The sequence below is a fragment of the Ambystoma mexicanum genome, chromosome 7p (assembly GCF_040938575.1).
Source record: "Ambystoma mexicanum isolate Mex_15411 chromosome 7p, UKY_AmexF1_1, whole genome shotgun sequence".
NCBI classification, from domain to species: domain Eukaryota; kingdom Metazoa; phylum Chordata; class Amphibia; order Caudata; family Ambystomatidae; genus Ambystoma; species Ambystoma mexicanum.
In genome coordinates, this window is record NC_090939.1 from 203267852 (window position 1) to 203294674 (window position 26823).

Consider the following 26823-nt stretch of genomic DNA (forward strand, 5'->3'; position numbering starts at 1 on the left):
CGTGCCCCTTATCCAAAAGAATCAGGATGTGTGTAATGACTGGAAATAACTCATTTTCGTTTATACTATTAAGGTCAATTTGAGGAAGATGGTTGTCCTGAATAGAGGTGTTCGTGACATGGGCATAGGGAATCTGGGAGACTTCTTCGCCACAGAGATCAATTATTACTTTGGAGGCGTCTTGATCGATTTCCTTTTGCATGATTAGGTTAACTAGCTAAAATGATATGAGTTATTGGTGGGAATATGGTTGCGAATGGAAGGGGACATTCTGTTATTAAGGTTATAAACATATTGGTTATGTAAATGAACCTTAGCAGGACCTCTCCTAGAAGATGTAACCGGCGTGGATGGACCCAAAGATAAACGCACTCTTATCAAGTTCAGATAAGACTGCCGGTGCTAGCATAGATAAATCAGTGCACGGTTTAATAGTTAAAACTGATGTATTTGTAGTTGGTAGAAGGTGAGACGCCGAATTGTGCTAGTAGTTTACCTGGGAGGGCGAGTCAAGGTCATGTAATTCTTGAATGGAATTCTTGAATGGAAAAGGAATGAGAGTTTCTTGGAGTGACAGAAGGCAGATGACTGTTAGCCTTCAAATAGGCAAATACGATGTCATGGCATAATCATTTGGAAGAGATGTCGTTTGATGCCAATTGTATAGGAGGGGATATGCCTTAAGGAGCATCCAAAGCAGAGTTGACCTCTTTGCTTAGTATGTTGGATGCATCAAGGCGCTGAATAAGTGCTTCTGTATCTGCGGAGACTGAGGATGAGAAGTCAAAGTGAAAACGCCCACTTCTCAAGCCTGCAGCCATATTTACAAATGGAGAATGTGTAACGCTGGCAAATGGACAGTGTGTCCACAAGGGAAAGTTACCAAACAGAAATTAAAATGATGTGTAGAATGGAAAATTACGAGCAAAGGTAGTGCATATGTGGGTGTTATGTGCTATTGGGACAATTAGCAACAACGCTGGTAAGCCCTCAATAGAGATTACACAAAAGAAGTAGGCAATATTTCAATATGGTAAATACAACTTGTTGCTAGAACACAGAGTGCAGCGGTATCAAAGCTTCCGATTATAAAGAAAATCGGAAGTTAAGTAGAGCAACATAAGATTTGAATCAAAATCACCTTGCTATATAAGACAAACCTTCACATACAGCCGTAGTCCCGAAATCAGTGGGCCCACGCGCCACGGCGCACAGCCATTTGCAGGGCACTTCCGAGTCTGTGCGTGCGCGCGCGCACGTGGTAGCCACTGATGTAGGGAGCTGCTGGCAAGTGGGAGGAGCAAGGAGAACGGTCTGAATGGAGAAAGAAAAGAGAAAAAGAATCCGGTAAACCGTGTATGTAATCGCACTAAAGCCAACACAGAGACGGCACAGGGACCAAAACCATTCATGGTAACAGAATCCAGCAAGAAGTCCAATAGGAAAGCGAGGCAGGAGTGTTTCGATGTGGCATGAGCTTCCTCTTGCAGACGGGCAGGTAGTCAAAAAAGGAAGAGTCAGTGACAGCCAAACAGCGGACACTTGCGGGGCACGTCCGTGTGCGCGCGGGCGTGGAAGACACTGATGTAGGGAGGCTGCTAGGAAGTGGGAGGAGCAAGGAGGCGGGTTTAAGGTAACAGAATCCAGCACTAAGAGAGCAGACACTTGCGGGGCACTTCCCACCCCCAAAGGGTCTGTCCAATCTGAACTGCTTGGTGTAAGACAGAGACAAGTGATCACAGTTCAAGGGTGTTTATTGAACGTTATCATGGGTGTGAAAAATGCCCATCTAAACCTAAATCAAAGATGGGAGCAAGCTACAGCCATCAAATAATTATACAGTCCTAGTGGATTCTAGTCAAAATAAGTGTATGTAGTAAAAAAAAGTGATTGCCAATCCTTACTGCTATGTTACAAAATAGTGTTGGAAAATGTTCACAAAAAGAAAGAAGTGTTCACAAAATGATGTCAGAATGTTTAGGCCGTTGGCCTCCCTTCCCTACATTTTTAGCACAGGACAAGGCAGGTCACTCAAGCACACTGCTGGGCTTCTTTGGCACGAGGGAACAGTTTCTTTCACCAACATCAGGGCCCATTCTGTGCCCAAGTCTCTTGCCTCAGAGGACCTGATGTACCACAAACAACAAAGTTCCTTTCTCAATATTCACGTCCGCTGATTTACTGTTCACCCTGGATCCCCCTCAGCTGGGCTCCGATCCTTCTTTCACCATTAGCCTCCCTCAGTCGGGTTCAGACCAACTTACATTTTTAGGCATCCCTCAGTCAGGTTCACATTTGCTACAACAATCTTCTTGGGAGTGTTACTGTTCACCCAGTTCCCCCCTCTTCCGGGCTCAGACCTCTTTTATACAATTAGTCCCCGTCAGCCGGGTTCAGACCAACTTCAGTTTACAGACAGTCGAAGACTTTTGAATGTGCATGGGATTCAACATAACCCGCTGCAGGACCACTTATATCTAACAGTTCAATAATTCTTCCCCCCTCAGGGGTGGCAGGGGCACTAAACAGAGGCCGTTGAGTGAGCACCCACATGGCGCAGGACCACTCTGTATCTGGTACCTATCTTGATTTCACAAAATTCAATTGCATGCAAGTTCTCTTTCTTCATACGGTGTTTTTGATTGCAAGCTTCAGCATAACACAGTCCAGTCTGCTATGCGTTTCTGCCAACTCACCGACTGTGCTGAACTTGTTGGCGTTACTTTGCTGTCTCAGTCGAGGACAGTACCATGGTGGCAGTCGCTTCTCCCCACCTTGGTTATCAATGCGGCAGGGCCCTGTGTACCTTTGACACAGGCTACACCGTTCATCAGCTGCAATTCCCGGTCTTCTATTTCTTTTCCTTGAGTCTTCTTGAAAGTTGCGGTTTTGTGTTGAAAATGTCAAGGGTAATTTCCTCCTTTCAGCCCTCTGTTCTCGCCGCCTTTCTCCTCGGTTTAAACTGCCTACTCGGAATTGCTGCTTCCTCGTGCGTTTTCCCTTGCTCATAGCGTGCTTGCGTGCTCTGCCTTTTATCCACGTGGGGAGAGGTAATGGAAGTCAGGTATGTCCAGTTATCAGAAATTGCCTGACACTGCCTGACCCTTGTGTTGGGATATGTCAGCTATGTCTTCCAATCACAGGAAAAGGTTCCTGCCTCCGCTTTTCTGTGCATGCTGAGTCTTATACCCTCCTGCATCCTGGTGGTGCCGGAGGCTCTGCTGCGCATGTGGTTGCTCCTGTGGCTTCTCAGATGTCAGTTGTCGGTGCCCCCAATTTCAGGGATGTTCCTTGGACCTTCTACTGGTCTCAGCAAAGGTGTCCAGGGACTTGGAATACCTGCTTAGAGGTTTTTTGTTTAGACACCCCTGGACACAGCTTACTTTAGTCACAGACGTGTCCCTGGAGGGCTGGTGTGCCCACCTCCAAGATCTGATGGTGAGCGAGCTTTGGTCTCCACTGGAGGGCTGGGAACACCTGCAATTTCTGTAGTTTGCAGTGATCAAGCTGACCCAGGTCGCTTTTCTCTCATCCATACGAGGCAAGACTGTATTAGTTCTGACGGCTAGCACATTGACCCTAGCACTCTTGACACTGAGGGTCCGCAAAACCAAGGTGTGCTTGCTATCCATTAACTGTTGGATAGCAACCCATCAACCAAGGGAGTGCGATGAGGAATCCGAAGGAGGAACATCCATCAGAAAGAACATTTCCAGTAGCAAAGTAATTTGTTCTTATATATTCCTTCCTCCCACAGATTCCACATCTCTGATAGACTTGCATAGTAGTACATTGATCTGAAGAAGGAAGGGGGAGCTAGGGCACCACATAAACCAGAAAACTCTGATGGAGCTATCGACCCGATCCTGTCCTGACTGAGAATCCAAGCAGTAATGCTTAGCAAGTGTGTACAGAGATGCCAAATGTCCAGAAAAGGAACCCAACATTGCAGAGAGGAAGTGGCAGCCAGCACTCTGGTGGAACGAGCCCTGAGGCATTCAGGCACATCCTTACCAGCTTGATCATCGCATTTGAGATGCAGCAAATGATCCACCTTGACAAGGTGTGTTTCATCACAGCCATGCCAGCACGGGCACCAGTACAACCCACAAAAAGCTGGTCATCTTTCCTGATTTCTTGTGTCTGGGAGATACTGAGAGATGTAGTAGCTATGGTTCCCATACTGGGTCCAGAAGATGGAATAGTTTCTCTTCCTTGGAAGGGTGAGGCGGAGGAAAAAAGACTGGAAGATGGACCTTCTGAGAGATGTGGAAATCGGACACCACCTTTGGAAGAAAGGACCGCTTCACTCTCAATGTTATCATATAAAGCTTGGAGCTCACTTACCCATCTAGTGGAAGTGATATCCTGGATCGGGACGCTGCACGTGGGCATGATGACGTGCTTACCTTTGGCTTACCCAATGAAACAAGAAACTAGTAGTATTAGAGTAACATTAAGATATTATATGGATGAACTTTGAATTGTGTTCCATGCAATCAGGAGCGATCATAGGGAAATTGAACTACACCTTCCAGCGGGCCGCGCGCGGCAAAACATGTCATCATGCCAGCACGCAGCACCCGCAAAATGAAATGGCAACAAACACGGACTCTTGCGTGAGACAGACACGCAGAGCGTTCATGAAGTGCTTCCTTACAGGTCACATCACCTTAAACCTTTGTAAGTAGTCATATTTTTAGTTTTGAGCTAATATATAACGTGTGATTGCCATAATGTTAGGGATCAATATCTACCAACCTGGAAGTATACAGGAGCATATGCTTAGCAAAAGTTAAACTGATTATGGCTGTTTGGAATAGTAGGTCATAAAGATAGACACCATTTTTTGTCTTCTTACCTTCAGGGCAGTGTATAGAAAAATCCATTTGGTGAGTTCAAGGTTTAGGTGGACCTCGCACCCTGCATGCAGAGTGGCATAGATGGGCATCTATAAGCGAACCAATGACAATGTAACAGTGATTTCACCCGGTATATGAGTATATAGGATTCTTTACAGGATTAGGGGTTGAATCACAACTCACTTTGGCAAGAATAATAGCAATATAAAGCATACATGGTATTAGCATGGCTAGACAATTAGGGACACCAAGTTGGTATCCGCGATGGATGGATTTTTTTTTTTTTAATGGGTCTTAGTGTAAACACTATCCTCACCCCATTAAGCACTTATCACATAAAACCTAATGTTTGATAGGGCCATATGTTGAATAATGTATTGCTGTATGTATATTTTTCTTTCCTCTTCCTGGAATCCTGCTTCCTGTGGGTGTGTACTGTTAGACAACTTAGTGTACCTCATAATGATCCGACACCATATGCGTTTTTTTTTAAAACCTTACTATGGTAAATATGTAATGTGAAACCAATATTACTGTGGCTTCCATTATGGTGTAACATGCTTATGAAATATTAATGTACAGCCTTGAGAAAGACTTTTAAGTCGAAAAACGTGTTGGCTGTTTCTGCTTACCTAACACCAGACAATAAACTGGAAAAACGACTGAAGACTTTGGGATTCATGTATATATACAATTATTGATTGTAATGGCCAAGCACAGAGTGCAAGTTGTTTCTTATCTCAGACGTAGTCTTGGGAGTCAGTTACAGTTATAACATTTTCTGCTTATTGGGGAATGTAAAGACTTGAGGGGAGCAATATCTCTACTTCTGCCCTCTGTTTGGTTGGGACAAAGGCACAGAGCACCCCAGCCAAGGTTCTCTATATAGTAGGTTGGACGAGCAGCCAAGGCTTAAGTGTTAGTGAGAATTATCTCTTTAGGCTGAATTTCCTAACCTAGTGAGTCCCCCAGCAGCTTTGCTGGATTTCTGGAGTTTATGTTTTCCTCCTGCCAAGAGTGAGACTTTTTCCTCCCACTCTTGGACTTGATTTATGGTATTCCTTGACTGGTAATGTGTTTTATGGGCTATGGGGTCCTTTACTCCATAGGGTCTCATGTGTTTTTCCTATGTGTGTTACACAGCACCCTCCGTGCAGTAACACAAGGGTGTCATAGTGGCACCCCACCATAGACTCCATACCCTGGGACTGACTACTGTCTCCCAGGGCATGTAAAGTCACCATTGGCTTTACTAGTCCCAAATTATTAACAGAAACCAGTACAAATCATCATATTGTGGACGTACTGGTAGGGGCAATTCGATTGCCCCGGGGTCTGTTAGTCGAGGGGGCACCTCTCCGTCCCCCCTGATCGAGTTTTGGCTGGTGGCAGTGGAAACTACTTTTTATATTAGACCGCAAATATTTTCCTATGGGATTTTCCCATTATTCGAGGCTACCAACTTTAATTATTTAATTCTCATAGCCTCGAACATACCGCTGGTTTATTTAATTAATATTAATTCTCCGGTTGGTTTTTTTTGCCAAAACTTGATTCTAAAATGGCGTTTGTGTTCTTTTCTGTGACTCCAACCCAAGTCGAGCCCTTTGTTCCACTTTTTGGCGGGCTTCTCCACAGAAGCCCTCCAAAGTGGTGCCACTCTGTCTGGGGTACTTAGGAGGGGTGGAGGGGAATTTAGGCACCCTGGACTGAGTTGCCTAGGCAACTCAAGTCGCACTCCGTCCTGATTGGCCCAAGTGGTGAGCCGGCCGGCTCATCATTTAGCATGTTTGAGTGACAGCTAGGCTGAGTGAATGGGGGTTTGCTGCATAAAAGCAGGGCTTTGGGGACTGGAACTTCAGAAGTCGCCACAGGACCTAAGAATCCGACGAGGGAGAAGCTGAGCCGACCTGCCACGACGACACCACCGGTGGAGCCCTGCTGGACCGTCTCACCACTTTTTCCCAACGACAGAGGAGATCTCCCACCAGAGAGTCTTCCTTTGACTGGTGGGGATAACCAGTTTCACTGTCTTTTCGCCTTCCCGACGTACCTCGTGGCCGCCTTGCCTGTGCCAAGCACCCCGGCAACCGGGATACCACGTTTTACCACGACCGCGAAACAAAGGTACCACCTTTAACCGGAAAACTCTGCGGCTGGTTTCTGCCCTGATAGTGCAACGACCTTCATCTTTCCTCCAAGTCGAGATCTTCTCTTCCCCTGGACGACGATGCAACATGCACCCACTACCAGGAACAACTGCCACCGCTGGAGGATCCTTCCCACTTAAGGTACCGTGTCCCGCCTGGCTTCCCTTGCTACCGACTGTACGGGGTAGATTTAGCCCCTGGCATTCAAACCTGGGTTAGCCTGGGACACCCTGGCTAAACTTTCCTAAAGCCTCTCTAAACTCTTTTTGAACCCTCTGCAAGACTTTCTAAGCCTAGTGTAACTGTGTGATCTTGGGCGCATTTGTGCTCTGCTCTCTCTAAGAGTGGGCCCAGCCTTTGGACTTTGGCTCACCAGTGACTTTTTGCTCTCTGCCTTGCTAACAGTGTTCCTGAATCTTAGAGTGGTGTACCTTTCCATATTCTGTCTTTTTCCCTCCCTTTCTCAGAAACTTATTGGAGTGCCATCTAGTTAAGCGCTCACCTCTGTAGGAAAATAAGTGGTGTTTTTCAGTGACTTATCTGATGAGGAAAAAGGGGTGTTTATATTACAATAGTAACTGTGTTTAGAATATTTTACAATAAGAGTGCTGGAGTGTTTCAAACAGTGTGTTTTTAAATAAATAATTATATACTTTGATACCAAAGCTCTGGCCAGTGTTTGCTTGTATTGTTGTATCTGAGTGCCTATTGGGTATACTTTGCATACTGCCTAACTCTTCTTGAGGGAAGTCTGACTGCTCAGCCACAGCTACCAGGTAAATCTGGGTGGTACAGACTGCTACCAAGTGGGTTTACTGCCAACACCTGTAGTCTTAAATCTTTTGCATTGGTCCCTAAGGGAACTGCACAGGTTTCTGCCTAACAAGGATCGTAAGCCAAACACCAGACATTGTTATTTCGACAAGTAAAGAAGATTTGTAATCTGGTGCCACTCTAAACAGATATACTCCATAGAATGTACTCCATCCCACATTCTAAATGATATGCTCCACTTGTTAGACTCGGGGTTAGTATTCATCTCCATAAAGGTCCACCTGGCGGCTCTATCAGCATACACCACCTCTCAAAATAAGGTATTGTGGTGGAAAATTCCAGTCGTTAAGGCATTGATGGAGGGGGTAAAGAGACTCCACCCTCCAATTTCTAATCCACTGCCAGGCCGGGATCTCAGTGTTGTACTCGCTAAGCTCATGGGGCCCCCATTTGAGCCAATGCATAAGTCAAGTCTTAAATACCGGACATACAAAACTGCCTTCTTAGTGGATATTACTTCTATAAGAAGAGTTGGTGAATTGCAAGCATTGTCAGTGCAGGTCCATTTCTGTATTATAGACAAATTGGTTTTCCGTACATATCCTAGGTCCTCCCCTAACTTCATCTCTAAATTTCACGTAAACCAGTCTATTGAGCTACCGGCTTTCTTTCAGAACCCCACCAGCTCAGCTGAGGTAAAACTCCACACACTGGATGTAGGCAGGGCGGTCCTTTACTATGTAAACAAGACCAGGCCGCTAAGAAAATCAGACCAACTGTTTGCCTCCATAGCTACAAACAGAGAAGAGACCGCATTTCCAATAATGCCATATCCAGATTGATAGTCAGATGTATACAATTGTGCTATTCATTATAAACCAACACTGCCTTTCACGCATAGAGCTCACTCCTCAAGGTGCACAGGAGCCACTCTGGCTTTTATTGCAAACGTTAGCAGCTACATGGAGCTCAATACACACTTTCACTCAGCATTACTGCGTTGATACTCATTCCAAGACAGATGGGACAAGCGGTTCTAAGACATCTGTTCTCCCATGAACTTTCTTGCATCCATGGATACAACTGTACTCATGCTGCACTTCATGCTACCTCATGTCAGAAAAATAACAATCTGAGGGACCTCGACGCGTGAAGGACCATGCGTAGAGTGGACGTCACACTGGGGATAGTTTTACTGGCATGCCCTGTCGACGTCCCTTTTTGAGTTTCGAAAACTGTAATAATCCACAGCTTCCACTAGATGTTGGCCTTTGCACAGCATGTGAATCTAAGCAGATAAAAGCAGCAGAAATACAATTACGGTGAGTAATATATCCCATATATATATATTAACACTTTGTACTCAGGCAGTTCTATTCAAAGAATGACAAATGTATATACTCTATATGGTACCACACAATTCGTTTTAAATAGGTATTTGAATTCAAGTGAGGTGTAATAGCATAGATTAAGAAAGAAAGGCAGGTTAGTTATGAGCAGTGGCAGAATGCTTTCTCCAGCATGGGGTCTGGCATGGATTCACATGCTCATGAATATTCCCCGTCGTCAGACTGGGGATCCTCGGTAAAGAAAAAATCAGTATCAGTTTTGTTTCTGATCTGTCTTTCGTAGTAGTAACCAATCACTGATCTGTGCGTCATACTGACCACAGCCAATGACTGTCCTCTACCTAAGCCCCGCCTCTGGCAGCCATCTTCAGATTTTTACCGCACGTTCAAGTGTTGGGATCCTCGTGCTATTGCTCTCGAGCGTTAGTGCTTTTTTCACGTTTTTTCTCAGAAAAGTTTCTCTTTTTTCGGTCAAAAGAGCCTCAAGCTCCACCGGTTCTTCATCCGATTAACGGGGACCCGTGTCGGATTCGTCTACGCCCCTCAAGGGTGAAGATTTCGTCGAGCCACGCTTTTGGAGGACTCCAGAAGTTTCTCAGGCCCATCTCGGACATGGCCCAGGAGAAGGGAAGCTCGACGCCCGGAAAGCTGTTCAGGGTCTGCCCTGGATGCCAGCTTCAGAATGTCTTTAAGGAGGACGAACACTCCCTTTGCCTTTACTGCCTACATGAGGACAAGACGCACGTGGAGAAGGACTGTGCGTTTTGCGGCAATATGTCGGAGCGGACCATAAAGGACCGCCATCAACGTCTCGCCAACTGGCTGGAAGGAAAGAGCCCGTCAGGCGAGAAGAAGAAGAAGTCAGAGCGGTCTTCTAAGACCTTTGAGGGTGCCCCGGCGACGGGGGTCCAACAGAAGGCCAAGCACCGCGAGTCCGCTGGCACCGGGAGCGCCGAACGGTCGGGCTCTACGGGCGCCAGGCAGGGCGCATCCTCCCCGGCGCCATCAACCACGAGCCCACGCTCTGGCTCGGGTAAGAGGAAGGCCGAGCACCCGGCGAAGCTCCTGGAGAGACACCGGTCGAGCTCAAAGGCCCCATCGGAGGGGGAGCGAGGCGGTGACCCTCCCCCCAAGGACAAGGCGGTGAGCGCACCTAAGGTGGTGAAAGCCTTAATCCACCCGGCCAAGGCCTCTATCGAGACAGTCGCGGTGGCCCTGGCTCAGCCTGTGGAGGCTACACCAGTGGTGGCGACCTCAGGGCCTAGAGTCTCCCTGCCACCGCGGAGGGAGTCCTCTTTCATGCCCATCGACAGGACCCCCGTGAAACCTCCGACGGAGAAGAAAAGGGGGGGCAGGAGGTCGTCGTGGATTCGGCCTCAACCTCTGAGGAGGAGCTGATCGAAGTCTTAAGCCACGGCTTTGGCGTGGAAGAAGACCAGCCCGTCGGGAGGGACCCCGACGTAGGAGACGACGAGAACGTCGAGGGTGCCGACGGGGCTCCTGACCGCCCGTCGGACTCCCCTCAACCAGTGCCGCAAGACAACTCGGCGGCCATTTTGTTGGCTATACAGTCCTTATGCTCGGAGATCAGGACGAGACTGCCGTTACCACCAACGGAGGAACCGCTCCCGGCGGGGCACCCGGAGCCAGGCCCTTCTGGGAGCCCTCCCCCTAAGAGAAGAAGGATTCATCCTCCACCTCCTTTTCAGCCATCGCGCCCTGTTCAGCCCTCCTCCCCGTCCACGACACGTGGGGATGATACGGGGACTGACACGGCCACGACGGGTACAGACGACGAGGATCTCCCGTCGTCACCTCCCACCCGGGCTTTCCCGCCCGACGAGATTGGATCGTTTCACTCCATGATCGCCAGGGCATCAGAGCTTTTCCAGCTCTGCCCGGAAGAGAAGAAGGAAGGTTTCCTTTATCAACGGCGTGAGGCCAAGAGGAAGACGGTCCTCGCTGTACCTCTACTGGACGATATTTGGGATGAGGGCCTCGCCTTCCTCAAGAACCCATCCACGACGCCAGCTAGAAGGGATCGGTACGAGAAGAAGTACTGGGTCCCGGACGCGGCCCCCTGGTGCCTTCGGGCACAGCCGACCCCGGACTCGGTCGTCTCCGCGGTGGCCAGGAAGAAAGCGGGGGGGGGCGAGGCCTCTACGTCGACCTCCCTGCCGGACGGTGAGGGAAAGAAATTATACACGATGGGACACAGGGTCATCTCGTCGGCAGCGACGACGATTAAGGCGGCCAACGCCTTGGCTATCGTAGCCCGCTACGACAGGGAGTTGTGGTACAAACTGGCCCCCCTGCTGGACTTCCTACCAGACAAGAGGGCGGAAGCCCTAGAGAGGTGGTGTCGGACCACGCCATTACGATTGCGACGGACATCGCTGACACTGGATTTCGCCAGTTGGGCAACGGCGTGTGCCTTAGGCGGCGTGGATGGCTCAAGGCTACTGACTTCCGTCCGGACGTGCAGACCAGAGTCTTGGACATGCCGTTCGACGGAAACAACCTGTTTGGGAAAACAGTGGACGATTCCCTTCAGGCCATCAAGGCGGACACGGAGACGGCCCGGGCTCTTGGGGTTCTCCAGCAACGGCGGCCGCCCTTTCTGAGCGGCAGAGGCAAACAGGGTGCCTCCAAAGGTTCCAGCGGCGGATTTTCCACCTACCGTCAAGCGGCCCGTTCGTCGTCACAGGAAGCTTACAGGGGACGAGGCAAGTCAGGCGGACCCCGCCGTCGTCGTTAAGGAGGACAAGGCGGCAAAGCCTCGTCGAAGCAGGACTGAACCGGCCGTGGGGTCGGGCCCCCACCGCAGCCCCCCGGTGGGAGGCCGGCTGGCGAGCTTCGTCAGCGTGTGGGAGTCATCTCCACTGGCCGTTGGGTGCTGGACGCCCTGGCCCAGGGTCACGCGCTCGAGTTTCTAAAGAGGTGCCCGCGCGTCCCCCCTGTGGCCAGGAAAGAACATCACGTCCCTCAACTTCTCTTGGAGGTAAAGGCGATGCTCAAGAAGGACGCCATCGAGCTCGTCCCAAAGAGGCTTCGGTGCTCCGGAGTTTACTCAAGATAATTCCCCGTGAAGAAGAAGACGGGAGGATGACGTCCCATCCTGGACCTACGACGACTGAACAAATACATCAAGGAACAGAAGTTCCGGATGGTCACCCTCCAACACGTCCTGGGTCAACTGGAGGAGGACGATTTCCTGTCGTCGTTGGATTTGGAGGATGCCTACTTCCATATTCCCATCCTAAAGGGACACCAAAGGTTTCTCAGGTTCGTGGTCCAAGGGCGTCACTACCAGTTCAAAGCCCTTCCCTTCGGATTGAGGTCGGCACCCAGGGTGTTCACCAAGTGCCTCGCACCGGTGGCGGCGCAGCTGCGCCGAGAGGGGATCCACGTCTACCCCTACCTGGACGACTGGCTCATCCGAGCAAAGACGAAGGAGCTCGCCGTAGAGCACACGGCAAGGACCGTCCAACTACTCACGGACCTGGGATTCTCCATAAACTATGCCAAGTCCCACCTTGTGCCCGCGCAAGACGCACTGTTTCTGGGAGCGAAGCTTGACACAGTGTCGCTTCTGGCCTTTCTGTCGGAGGAAAGGACGAGGGCCATCTTGGGCAAGGTGCAGCGGATGCTGCCTGCGGACACGGCCAGGGTGAGGTCCATCAAGTCCCTCCTCGGAATGATGTCTTCTTGCATTTATCTCAACCGCCTGTGCAGGCTCTGGATGCGCCCGTTGCAGTAGTTCCTGGACGCGCGTTGGATCCAGACGACGGGCAGCTTCGAGGAGAGGATCACACTCGATGAGAGTTTCCGACGAGCGATCCGGTGGTGGGGCACCCACGCGCATCTGACGGCGGGCATGGACTTCCAGACCCCCGGCCACCAGGAGACAGTGACCACGGATGTCTCCCTGGAAGGGTGGGGAGCGCACACCGAAAATCTGCACGCGAGAGGCCTTTGACTTCTGACGGAGAAGTCCCTCCATATCAACGTCCTGGAGCTCCGTGCAGTGTTTCGGGCCCTCAGGTCCTTTCTTCCGTCCCTCAAGGGCAAGGTGGTGAGGATCTTCACCGACAACACCACCACCATGTTCTACATCAGGATGCAGGGCGGTACCATATCCCCAGCCCTGTCCAAGGAGGCACAGGATCTGTGGCATTGGGCCGTCACCCAAGGAATGTTTCTGGTGCCGTTTCATCTGGCAGGGATAAAAAACACCATCGCCGACTCGCTCAGTAGAGAGCTGCGCTCGTGCCACAAGTGGGAACTACGACAGGATCTAGTGGACCGCCTCTTCCGACGGTGGGGCACTCCCCAGATTGATCTGTTTGCGACGGCGACGAACTTCAAGTGCCGGAGGTTCACCAGCAGGTTTCCCCAGCCGAGGAGCATGGGCGATGCTTTCTCGTTCCCCTGGGAGGGCCTGTTTCTATACGCGTTCCCTCCATTGCCATTGCTGATCCGGCTCATCAACCAGCTCAAGAGGCCACGGTGCAGGATGATCCTCGTCGCACCTGCGTGGCCGAGGCAGATATGGTTCCCGGACCTTCTGGACTTGTCAGCGTCCCCGTCAATCAAGCTGCCAGTGGACGCGGATCTTCTCTCCAGGGAAGGAGACGCCATCCTCCATCACGACCCGAAGTCGCTGAACTTGCAGGCCTGGCCTGCAGCGTTAGAGTTTGGAGGATACGACATACCGGCCGACTGCAGAGAGGTTCTTGCAAAGGCCAGGGCGCCATCGACTCTTAAATGCTATGGACACAAATGGAAGAGGTTCTCTGTCTGGTGCCACTCACAGAAGATTAACCCTCTACGGATTACGGCCCCCCAGGTACTGCCGTACCTTCTGACGCTGGCCAAGGCTGGACTGGCACACGCGTCCATCAAGATTCATCTTGCTGCGATCTCCCGATACACCAGAACCACGGCGCGGAGTTCTTTGTGGTCTCATCGTCTGGTGAAAGAATTCATGAAGGGACTGTTCAGATCGTTCCCGCCGGTGAAGGCTCCGGCCCCGGCGTGGGAGCTCAACGTGGTGCTGACCAAGCTCATGGGACCTCCGTTTGAGCCTCTGCACTCGGCTCCGTTGAAGTTCTTGTCGTGGAAAACAGCGTTTCTTGTGGCCATCACCTCCGCACGAAGAGTGGGAGAGATCCAGGCCCTTTCCTGCAAGCCCCCGTACTTGACTTTTCACGACACAAGGGTAGTGCTCAGGACGCACCCCTCCTTCATGGCCAAGGTGCCGTCGGACTTCCACCTCAACGAACCCTTGGTGTTGCCTGTTTTCTTCCCGTCGCCTTCGTCGCCGTCCGAAAGGACTTTGCACTCGCTGGATGTGGCTAGAGCGCTGAAGTTCTACGTGGACTGCACAAAGTGTTTTCGGAAGACGTCACAACTTTGTGTGAACTTTGGACCTGTCAATCAGGGGAAGGCTCTCTCAAAGGCCTCCATTTCCAGATGGCTCTCCGGCTGTATCATGTACTGTCATCGGTTGGCAAACTGACCGCTGCCTGGCCGTCCGAGAGCCCATTCCACCAGAGCGATCGCAGCTGCCACGGCGTTCCTATCTGGTGCGCCCTTGCTGGACATCTGCAGGGCTGCTACGTGGAGGTCGACGCACACCTTCACGAAATTCTACTGCGTCGATCGGGATTCCAGGGAGGAGTCCAGGGTCGGCCAAGCAGTGCTGCGCAACCTGTTCGCATAAGGTGAGCCTGGTGAGGAGGTAAGAATTGCTTAATGTTGAGACTTTGCCACCTCCCGTGGTTGTGCATGTGTGTACTTCTGTGTATTCTTTATTCATGAGCAGGTGAATCCATGCCAGACCCCATGCTGGAGAAGGAACAAGTTACTTACCTGTAACTGTTGTTCTCCAGCATGGGTCTGGCATGGATTCACATGCGAACCCTCCCGCCTACCCCTCTGCGGCTCTTCACTTGGTCATACTGCCACTTCACGTGCTACCAAATCTGAAGATGGCTGCCAGAGGCGGGGCTTAGGTAGAGGGCAGTCATTGGCTGTGGTCAGTATGACGCAGAGATCAGCGATTGGTTACTACTACGAAAGACAGATCAGAAACGAAACTGATACTGATTTTTTCTTTACCGAGGATTCCCAGCCTGACGACGGGGAATGTTCATGAGCATTATTCTTCTGCATGACAACAGCGAATTTAAGGTACTTGGGTGGGGTCAGGGAGGGGAAAAGCAATTGGGGGTGGGTGATCAAGGAGAAAGAAGAGGGCACATGGTGAGTGCCTGTGAGGATGGGGAAGAGTTTATTTTCGAGCGCGATCATGGAAATACCGGGGGAATCTCGCGAGAATCAGAAGACTGTTAGACTAACCCAGCAATCGCCATAATCAGAATTGATTTTTGGGAAATTATGGCAGGAATAGAGTGAGAAATGTTTCACACCTGCAGTGTTTACATCTGTTAGGCAGGGGGCAGTGGCTCTTTGTGCCAGTGGCATGGCTAGTGGGCCCTGAAAGATTTAACACAAAACCCTTGAAATTCTGCAGATGTGGGAAGTGATGACCATCTTAACTCTGCACCCCCACCTCCACCCACTTCCCGGTTGCAATGCAAATGAGTACCTTTTCACAAATATTCGGATTCAGAATTCTTCTGAACTAAATTTAAAAAATGAGGAATCTGTGGGAGGAAATATTGTGTGTATTTATCCGAAAGAACGTTATTGAAGATAAGTAATGGATTATTTTCGATTTATTATTGTAAACATCTTTTAGTTTATAGCAAACTTCAATTTACATTTATCATGTCGTTTTACCATATCGAGTCCATACATCTCCAAGAAAAAGTAATGGGTTCTTTTTGCTCTTTATGGCAGATGCAGGATGTTTAGTTTTAGTCAGAACTTGGAGTACTTCGCCTTTATGTAGATATGTGCAACTTCCCTTGACGTTACATTTCCAAGATTTTAGTAGTAGAGTTCAACAGCAATGCTTGAAATGTAATTCAAAAGATGAGCCTTGGAAAAGATGTACAATCCATGTAAGTAACAAGTTCTTTTCACAATTGGCAAACTTCATTGGCAATGTGTGTGTTAAAGGAGGCATGAATTTACTCTGGAGTAAGAAGTTACTGTACTAACTGCATTACTTTACTCGTTATCCAGTGATGTCCTCGCTGGAAATAAACATTGAGTGGAAAACTATTTTTTTTTAAAAACACTATCCAAAACTTTCCCCAAGTATTCTAGGTCTGGAGTTTGTTTATATAACTGTAGCAGTCCTAAAATATGTTGGGAAGGGTGTTTAGTGGGTTAAACAAAATATTGTTTACCCCTCAATCTTTGTTATCAGCGATGAATTCGCATATACCCCTCTTAGTCTCCTGTGAGTGTTCCCTCTTTGTCAATTGACGGGAAAGGACCTTTTGTAGGATGAGCACAATATAGGTTTCTCGACAAATGCACTTTGCACTCTGTTCTTCTGTGAGCTAACGCGCATGCTGTGGTTCTGCCTTTAAAAGGAAAACACATCCCAGGTGTGTTGTGGGTGGCTCAGTGTGGGGGATGGCTGAGCAGTAAATTCACTTCAAAATATTGTTAACTTGGGGAGTAACTGGTGTTTTTATTCGTTTGTAGGTGGTGTATTTTCGGCAAGGCCATGAAGCTTATGTTGAAGCTGTCAAAAGAAATAATATTTATAATTTAAACCCATACAAGGAACCATGGAAAAAACTGGTGCTTCGGGTAAGATTAATAATGTCAAACTACTGTAGTCTCAAACATGAGACAATCACCCTATCAATAGTGTACAAGGTATTTGAAACAGTGCCAATCTGAAGTTGTCTTCAAGTTAAATCTTTAATACAGTATGCCTTTTAAAAAAAAAAAACTAATTTGAAAGTTGATTGAAGACAGAATAAACTGTACTGTAATTGTTACCTTGTGCGGAACCTTTTTCCAAGCAAAGAACATTACCAAGTCTTTCTATTTGTGAATATTGTGAACTTTTAAATGCATCAATTTTAAACATTCAAGTGAAATTGTTATTTGCTCAAATATTATTTGTTGAATTCCTCTGCACAGTGCACCACTTACATGTACAGGTACCTGTTTGTTGTGTTGTGTAAATGGCTCTGCTCCCCTAGTGCCATTCAGTGACTTTTTCCATGCCACAGGCATCGCGTCATTGGTAATGTCTAAAAAATATTGTAATCCCAGTTTCTTATGTTTAGAGGTTCGTCATGATAACTCGAATTTAAAATCGTGTTGTAGAATGACATGTAGGAGTAGACACTTAAGGGGTAAAGGTCTGCGCCCTAGTCTCTTGTCCTTGGGGCACCCTTAGTTGAGAACAGGATCTAGATTTTGGGGTGCAGTCAAGAGGTGATCCGCAGTGAAAAAACACAAGAAAGAGATCTTGGTCCAGCAGTTAATTGAAATATTTGTAGCACCTCCGTTCAAGCAAATCAAAGTTCATCTCAACTTTGCTGGACACAGGAGACTTTTTATTTTTTTCTAAAGCATCTAAAAATCTCTATTTTGAGAAGGGGAGTAAATGCAGAATCAGTAGCGTTTGTTGATTTCAACTACTTTCATTGCAGAAACGAGCATTGAACCATGAGAAGAATCCACTTCCATAATGCCATAGGCTGAAAAGTACAGCGCACACACGTGATTCTGCTGAGCCTTCCTGACACCCCTCAGCAGCTCCTTTGTAGTTTTGCAACATAGCAGTTTCAAAGTGATGTATGCATTCCTGCCAATAGCCTGATGGAGCCCAAAGTTCCAGCAGCTAGTGTCTGCTTTAACCAAGGGGAGCTCTGATCTAAAATTCTATAATTATGCCCTCCCAGAACCTGGTGGCAGAATTAAATCTAATCTTACAAACATACTGGATATCCCGCCCTGCTCCCCCTTGGAGGCCAATGTCGTCACACAGCAAATTCCTGTTATGTACCAATGTATGTCGTCTTTCTCCACTCAAGGATTGGGTGGGTTTCAGCACAAATTGGAGGCGAATTTGGGGGCTATAGACCCTGAGGACTGGGTAGTGGCCCTGATGTCCGCTAGGGAGGTGGCGATTTCGTCTTGATTTTGCCTCGTGCAACTTAAGTTCTGCACAGAGTATACCATCCTCGTACACTGCTTTTTAGATGGGGCCGGGCTGCTCATGTGCATTGCCTAAAATGTGACCGGGCAGGTGGTACTTTTTCATATTTTCTGGAAATGCCTGCTTATCCGACGTTTCTGGGGCAGTGTCCTGAATAAACTGGCTGGGGTGATCGGTGAGCCGATACCTGCAGATTCCAAGCTGCTGTGGATTTGGGGTTCCCACTCCTACAACCGGTGGGATAAACTACTGATATTGAAAGCAGCTTTTTTGGCAAAAGAAATATAGCCATGGTTTGGGGGAGACCGAAGGTGCCCACACATGGTAAGTGGATATCTGATATGCATGTGTGTTTGTCCTATGAATATGCAATGCACAGGGGTGCCCAAAAACATATCTGAAAATATGGCTTCAGTGGGAGGCGACTGGCTGATGGGATTCGGCGGAGTGATGTGAGAAATTATCTGTATTATGTATGATGTGGGTGTGGGCTACAGACACACCGTACCCCATTTTGCCCTGGATTGATTTCCTTTTGTTCAGTAATGTGTCAGCCATGTGTTGCATTTGTTTTGTTTTGATTGGTTTATTTTATGTTTTGCTCTAATACCAATAAAACGTGTTTTAAAACTCTAAATATAATCCATGTCTAGTTTTTTACATGTTAGCCTCAGTGAATTTACAGTTATGTTGGCCAAAACCTATTGGTGTCATTTTATTGTCTGCTTGATTTCACTGACATGGTTTTAATGTGCATCAGCACCTCGGACAGGGTTTCACCCAAAACCAATCATTAGGGCACAGGCCAGGAACACCCCCCATTCTTCCCCCTTTGATCTCTCTGGGAGGGCTTGTCACCTTCTCCAGAAGACGAGACATCTCCCCAGGGAGTTAGCTGGTAACTGCTGCTTCAAAGGTGAGACCTGCCATGATGATGCAGAGCTCACACCAGCTTGGTAATTACCCGAGACTCGTTGATGCATTGCAGACCAGGGAGCAGGCATAGTTAGTGTAGTCAGGAGAGAACAACAAGTCCACAGAATTGTCCCACCATCTTGAATCCTCCCAAGGGCTCCGACAATTTGTGTGCGTCTTCCCACCTTCCTGCAAACAACCGTCTGCGCTGATATCAGTCATAAGATTTTGAACACAGCAGCCAAGATTGGACCCTTAAAAGAAGGCTAGAAGGCAACCAATCTGTCAGAAGTTGAGACCTACCCCCTTTCTTGAATCCTCTTTAGAGGTGAAGACAAACTTATAATAAAGGATCAAACCCTTCGCCCCCTCCACCATCCCCGGGGTACATTTTGAGTCTTCTGACTGGACAACACCTGCTGCAATTTGTGGCTACTGCTAACAAGGAACCGCCTCACTGGAAGTGACGGCTCCTGCAAGTGCTCTCTGTAAATCTTCGTAGCTAGGAAGGGCAGTACAAGAATCCACCTTCTCTCTGGGAACCCTCAAGGGGAATCTCCAGTAGCCATATGCCAAGAGCAAGCTCTAGGCACTGTTTGCCCAATGTAATCTGCCTCTGAGCCAGTTCTACCGCTTTTCAAGCCACTGCAAGCAACCAGTGCCTTCAATACTTAACAATTTTCATTCAGTCTTTACCCGGGCTTGACCCAGTGGAATCAGTCTACTCACCATCTCAACGCTGACTCGATCTGCTCGAAATAATTTTCTCAACAGGTTACTGCTCTGACTTGAGTGACAAAAGCACCTGGAAAGCCGGTCTTGTCACTGTCAAGATCCAAGAACAAGCCTTAAAACTATTTGTAATGGTTCTATTACCCTGTCTGCATAAATGTTTTAAGTCCTGCTCCACACTCATTCATTGTACCTAACTTTTCTGCTGAATGTATTGTCTGTGCATTCGTTTTCAGGTCCAGAGTGCCTCTTCATTATATAGTCTGCATGTTTTGGGTCTTTTCTTACATTTCTATTGAAAGTCTCCCATTTGTATAGAAACGTGGTTATCCATTCTTTTATTTCAGTACCTACAGCGTTGCTGGCAGTTACTGCAGAGAGAATTGGCAGGAAGCACAAGAGGCGGAGTGCAGCCGGAGCAGACTGAAGGAGACAAGCGAACACGCAGTGTTAGGGAGAATTCTCTGTTAAGGCTAATTTCCCAAACCTAGTGAGTCCCCCAGCAGCTTTTCTGGATTTTTTGGGGTTTATTTTTTTCTCCTGCTAAGAGTGAGAGACTCTTTCTCCCGCTCTTAGACATGATTTGAGATATCCTTTGACTTTGTAATGTGTTTTATGGGCTATGGGGTCTTTTACTCCATAGGGTTTCATGTGGTATTTGGTAAGTGTGTTACACAGCACCCTCAGTGCAGTAACACAGGGGTGTCATAGTGACCCCCAAACATAGACTCCATACCCTGGGACTGACTACTGTCTCCCAGGGCATGTAAAGTCACCATTGACATTACTAGTCTTAAATTGGGAACAGAACCAGTACAAACATCATATTGTGGAAGTACTGGTAGGGGTAATTAGATTGCCCCTGGGTCTGTTTTTCGAGGGGGCACAGTGCAGTCCCCCCTCGTAGAGTTCTGGCTGGTAGCAGTGGTTACCACACAAAATATTCCACCGGAATATTTCCTATGGGATTTTCCCATTCATTTTAAACGCACCACTTTTTGGTGCAATGTTAAAGATACCACCGGGTTATTTATTTAATATTTATTCCCCGGTTGGGTCTTTTTGCCAGGACTCGGTTTCAAAATTGCATTTGTGTTCGCCTCTGTAACTCCAACCCAAGTCGAGCCCTTTGTTCCACTTTTTGGCGGGCTTCTACACAGAAGTCTCCAAAAGTGGTGCCACTCTGTCTGGGTCTACAGGATGTGTGGGAGGGGGGTTTAGGCACCCTTGACTGAGTTGCCTCGGCAACTCAAGTCGCACTCTTGTATGATTGGCCCAGTAGTGAGCCACCCTGCTCACCACTTAGCATCTTTGAGTGACAGCTAGGACTGATGAATGGGAGGTTTTCTGCATAAAAGCAGGGCTTTGGGGACTGGAACTTCAGAAGTCGCCACAGGACCTAAAGAATCCGAGGAGGGAGAACCTGACCCAAACTGCGACGACGACACCACCGGTTGAGCCCTGCTGAACGGTCTCACCTCTTTTCCCGACGACAGAGAAGATCTTCATTCCGAAGATTCTTCTTCCTTTGACTGGTGGGGATAACCAGTTTGCCCACCTTTTCGCCTTCCTGGATCATCTCGTGGCCGCCTTGCCTGTGCCAAGCACCCCGGCAACCGGGATACCACCATTTACCACTACCGTGAATAAAAGGGTAGTACCTTTTAACCGGAGAACTCAGCGGCTGGTTTCTTTCCCGGCAGTGCAACGACCTTCAGCTTTCCTCCACGTCGAGATCTTCTCTTCCTCTGGACGACGCCGCGACTTGCACCTGCTGCCAGGAACAACTGCCCCTGCTGGAGGATCCTCTCCATTTTAAAGGTACTGTGTCCGCTTAGCCTCCCTTGCAACGGTCTGTACGGGGTGTCTAGTAAATCCTCGACTTACTACCTGGGCTGACCCTAGGCTGGCTAACTGAACTTTTCTGAGCTGAACTAATTCCTTTTTGAACTCTCTGCAAGACTTTTTCAAACCTCTTAAATTGTGTGATATGGGGCGTATTGGTGCTCCGCTCTCTCTAAGAGGGAGCCTGGCCTCTGAACTTTTTGCTCACAGGTAGACTTTGACTTTCCTGCCTTGCTTGGTGCTTCCAAAAGTATTAGTGTTGTGTGCTTTTCTAATTTCTGCCTTTTCCCTCCCTTTTTTGATATCTTATTGGAGTGCCAGCTTCAGTTAAGCGCTCACCTCTGTCTGGAAATAAGTGATGTTAACTAAGACTTGTCTAATAAGGAATAAGGGATGTATATATATATTAATAGTGACTGTGTTTTGAACTTGCTTACAATAATAGTGCTGGAGTGTTTCTATAAGTGTGTCTTTAAATAAATAATTATCTACTTTGATACCAAAGCTCTGGTCAGTGTTTGCTTGTGCTACTGTATTTTGGTACCTATCTTGTATACTCTATATACTGTCTAACTCTTCTTGAGAGATGTCTGGCTGCTCAGCCACAGCTACCAGGTAAATCTGGGTGGTACAGACTGCTACCAATTGGGTTTACTGCCAACACCTGTAGTCCTACGCCTTTTGCAGTGGTCCCTAAGGGAACTGCACAGGTTTCTGCCTAACACGCAGCCACTTAGGTTTGTCCCCAAGCGTCAGCATTGCTGACAGTTCCCACGGTTCCATGCAGCGAGGCGTGGAGATCGAAGATTGAAGGCCAAAGTAAAAGCAGAAAGCGAGGGGAAAAACATTTGTGTCGATGCTAGGACTCGGGGACGAATCCCTGTCAAGTCTCACCATAACCTTTTGCTCTTCTGTGTTATCGTACGTGTGCTAAAGACCTGCTGGCAGCACCACTTTGGACGTATGAGACATCTGTTTTGGAGCCTATGCCCCATTGAGTAAGTGCAAGTGCTTGCAGCTCGATTGGGTTTACGGATTAGAACATAAATAATTGGCCCTAGTAGTCAGGCTGTCAGTGACAGGCACAACTTGTAAAACAATAAAACAAAGATACACATTGTCACTAAGTGGGACACATGTCCAAGAGGCATAATGAAAGGCTCCAAAAAGACATATGATTTAAGGAGTAAAGAGGGAAAGCAATGAAGATTGCCAAAGCGCATAGCGCAGGAAGTCTTGATTCTATTAAGACACGGAGGCGAGCATTATGCCTTAACTCCTTTAATTACTGCCAATCCACAGCATTTCAAAACTTAAAATCAGACCATATCTTTCTTTTTTTTTTCTTTTTTTTTACTTTACAAAGAAAACAGAACTTAAACCAAGTAGAACAGTCCATAACTTGATCTGTAGTCAACCTACAACTCCCAAGAGGCTCTAGGGGTTCAGTAGTCCTAGCCTCATGCTTATCCTCCAATAAGGGAGTCCCTGCCACTATAAGACAGTCTACACTCCGGGTCCCTTCCTTTTCTTTTTTGTGAAAACTGTTAACTTCTCTGCCTTTAAGTCTCTCTTGAATTGCTTGAATTCCTGATGCTCCTGACTGTCTTTTCCTCATTTCCTGGAGTTCTTCTGATCTTCTCCTTAATCAAAGAAAAACAATATCATTAGGGTGGGAATTCGCTGAACTCTACAGCATTGAGTACATATACAACATCATATAACCAGACAATTCATTCTTTACAGTGAGATTCTTCTGGGTGGGATAATGCTCACTTCTGTGTCTTTAATAGAATCAAAACTTCCTGCGCTATGCGCTTTGACAATCTTCATTCTATGACAAGACCGGAGGCGAGCATTATGCTTGTTCAAAGCTTTGCACAATTGTCCTTGCCATATTTGCCACCGGCTTAAAATAGAAGGTTCTGAAAACTGAGTCACTGGACCAGTCCGCCGCCTTCAAGATCTCCTGCAGCAGAAAACCGGCTCCAAAAGCTCTGGAAGCCATAGATCCTCTTGTTGAATGAGCTCCGAAAACAGAAATATCTATGCCAGCTTGTTCCAGGATCTCTTTCACCCATCTCGCTATGGTGGCAGATGTGACCGCTTTAAAAGGTCTCCTGCGCACTATGAGCAATTGCGTTACATTATGAGGTTGAACACCTGCTGCCGCTGTTTCGTAACATTTAATACATTTTGCTACACATAGGTTGTCGTTATCTTGGAAGTAGGGATAAGAAATCACTTTCGAATTTGTTTTAGTACGCTGCGCTATGTTAAATGCTACGCCTTCTGGGAAGAAAATGTTTCTGTCGATTTCTAGCGCTTTTACATCCGACACTCTTCTACATGACACCAAGCTAGGTACGTCGCCAATTTCCCTAATCGTTGTCTTCCTGACAATGGGTCGTTCCTAGGCCATTGCTTGAAAGGTTGTAGTATCTTGTTTACGTCCCAGAGGACTGAATATCTAGGAAGTGGGGGGTTTCGTGACTTTAATCCCCTCAAGAAGTCTGGATACCGCTGGGTGCTCTCCTACTGGAGCTCCCTCTACAAGCTCATGACCGGCTGAAATGGCTGACCTATACACCCCCACTGTTCTGAATGCCTTCCCGCTCGTTGTTGGAGACGCTAAAAAATTCAATATGTGCTCTATAGGGGCTGAAATGGGAGAAACACACTTCTCCCAGCACCACAGCTCCCAGGCTTGCCAAGCAGAATTATAGCTCCCGACTGTAGATGGGGCCCATGATACTTTAATGAGTTCTGTAGCTTCCTCTGAAAGACCTGGCAAACACCATCTGCGCCTGAAATTCTGCAAGCTATCAGGTTCAGAGTGTTGCTCTGAATCGGAGGGTGAGGGTTGCCTTTCAGATCTACTAACAGGTCTGGTCTGTTTGCAATCCTCTGAGGAAAATCCATAGAAAGTTCCATCAGAACTGGAAACCAGGCTTGATATTTCCATTGTGGTGTCACTAAGACTATGTCTGCTTTCTCTCTGCGGACCTTTGCTAGTGCCCTCGCCAGCATCGCGAATGGGGGAAAAGCGTAATGAGTGCAAGTTCCCCAATTGTGGAGAAACGCGTCTGTCCCTGCCGCTCCTGGATCTAGTCTCCAACTGAAGTACTTCGGCAGTTGGGTGTTCAGTCTCGAAGCAAAAAGGTCTGTGTCAAACGGACCCCACCTCTGCAGTAACTTCTCGAATACGGATGCATGAAGCATCCAGTCACTCGAGTCTATCAGATACCTGGAATTCCAATCCGCTACTGAATTGCTTGTCCCCAGAAGATATTCCGCTTTTACTGCTATTTCTTTCTATAAGCAATCGGGCTAGAAATCTTTGGCTAACTCCGCCAACATCCTGGATCGAGTGCCTCCCAGTTTGTTGATGTATTTCACTGCTGAAATGTTGTCCATCCTTAGAAGGATGCAGCATTTTGCTCGTTCCTTGGTAAATGCCTGAACTGCAAAAGATCCTGCTAAGAGTTCTAGACAGTTGATGTGCAATTCTAGCTCCTCCTGCGACCATTTTCCCCCTGTCTCTGAGCCCACATCTCGCTCCCCAGCCTGATCTGCTGGCGTCTGACTCTATGACTATCTCTCGTGAATCTCCGAATATGGCGTGGCCGTTCCAGGCCTCCATATTGCTGAGCCACCATTCGATCTCCGATCTACTCTCCTGATCTAGTGGAACTAGATGGTGATATCTCCATCCCTCTTGTAAGTATTTTATTTTGAGCCTCTGTAGCGCTCGATAGTGAAGGGGTCCTGGAAATATTGCTTGAATCGATGCTGCTAGCAGGTCAACTATCCTGGCTAGATTCCGAAGCGATATAACCGGTCCCTTCAGAGCTGCTTTCAGATCTCTTTTTATAGCTCTGATCTTGCACATGGGAAGTTCTAACGTGGATTTCTTTGTGTCTATTATAAAACCTATGAATTCTATTCTCTTGCATGGTATTAGCGCGAACTTCTCTGTGTTGATTACAAATCCTAGACCTACAATCAGCGACACTTCTCGCTCCATTTGATGCCGCAACCTGTCCCTGTCTTCTGCCATAAGCAGGATATCGTCTAGGTATATGATCATTCTGCAACCTTCGACTCTTAAAGCTGCTACCAGTGGTCTCATTAGCTTGGTAAATACCCACGGGGCTGAAGCTAGACCGAAAGGTAGGGTCTTGAATTGCCATCTTTGTCCTAACCAATTGAATTGTCGGAACTGACGATATTCTCGGGCAATGGGAATTGTCAGATAGGCATCCTTCAGGTCTAGTCGAGCCAGCCAGTCTTCTTTCCTGAGAAGATCCGCTAGTAGATGGATTCCTTCCATCTTGAAGTGCCTGTATATTATCCAGCTGTTCAACTCTTTCAAGTTTATCACTGGTCGCACTTTTCCTTTCTTGTGCACTAAAAACATGTTGCTCAAGAAACCTATTGAATGCGGATGCGCTCTCTATTGCCTGCTTGTCTGCTTGTCTGCTAGAGCTTGAATTTCCTTGTCTAAGAGACTCTTCTCTTCCTCTGAACAAAACATGCTTGGGGGCGGTCTTAGTTGGGAAGGAGACTCTAGAAAGTCTAGCTAACAGCCCTGGGCTGTCTGAAGTACCCAGGCATCTGATGAAAGCAATTGTCTATGAATTGTAAGGTCCTGCCCCCCACTGGCGGATACGACGCACTGTGCTCTCTTACCTGCATTGGTATTCTGCTGCCTGAAGTATCCTCTTCCTCTTCTCCCTCTGAAGTTCCTGCCTCTGTTCGGGAAAAATGCGTCTTGTTGGCGCGACTCCCATTATTGGGCTCTAGGTCCTTGTGGCCTCCTATTCGTATTGAAACGGCCGGTCGAACGGCCTCTAAATCGACCGGCCCTGGCAAAAACCCGTCCAGGAAACACTTTCTTGATTGAGGCTTGAGCCTTCTCCAACGGTGTATATGTTCCTACAAATCTGCTCATTTCCTTTACGAATGTGTCCCCTAAGTGTAGACCCTGGACACCCTCTCCCGCCTCATAGGAGGCTAGGTCGCCTAATTTGGCGTCTATCTTGAGGAGCAGTGACCTCCTCCGCTCTGCTGAAATGGCTGAATTAGCGTTGCCT

At 47.9% G+C, this 26823-nt stretch overlaps 1 protein-coding gene across 3 annotated transcripts in view; it reads left to right on the plus strand.

The window, feature by feature from the left end:
- The window catches only part of BRWD1 (bromodomain and WD repeat domain containing 1), a 3236587-nt gene that overhangs the window by 1592526 nt on the left and 1617238 nt on the right, over nt 1–26823 (plus strand). For all 3 annotated transcript variants that reach the window (XM_069636064.1, XM_069636066.1, XM_069636065.1), the window contains one exon: nt 16762–16869. In XM_069636064.1, the coding sequence (XP_069492165.1) occupies nt 16762–16869 (108 nt within the window). The remainder of the gene's footprint in view (nt 1–16761; nt 16870–26823) is intronic.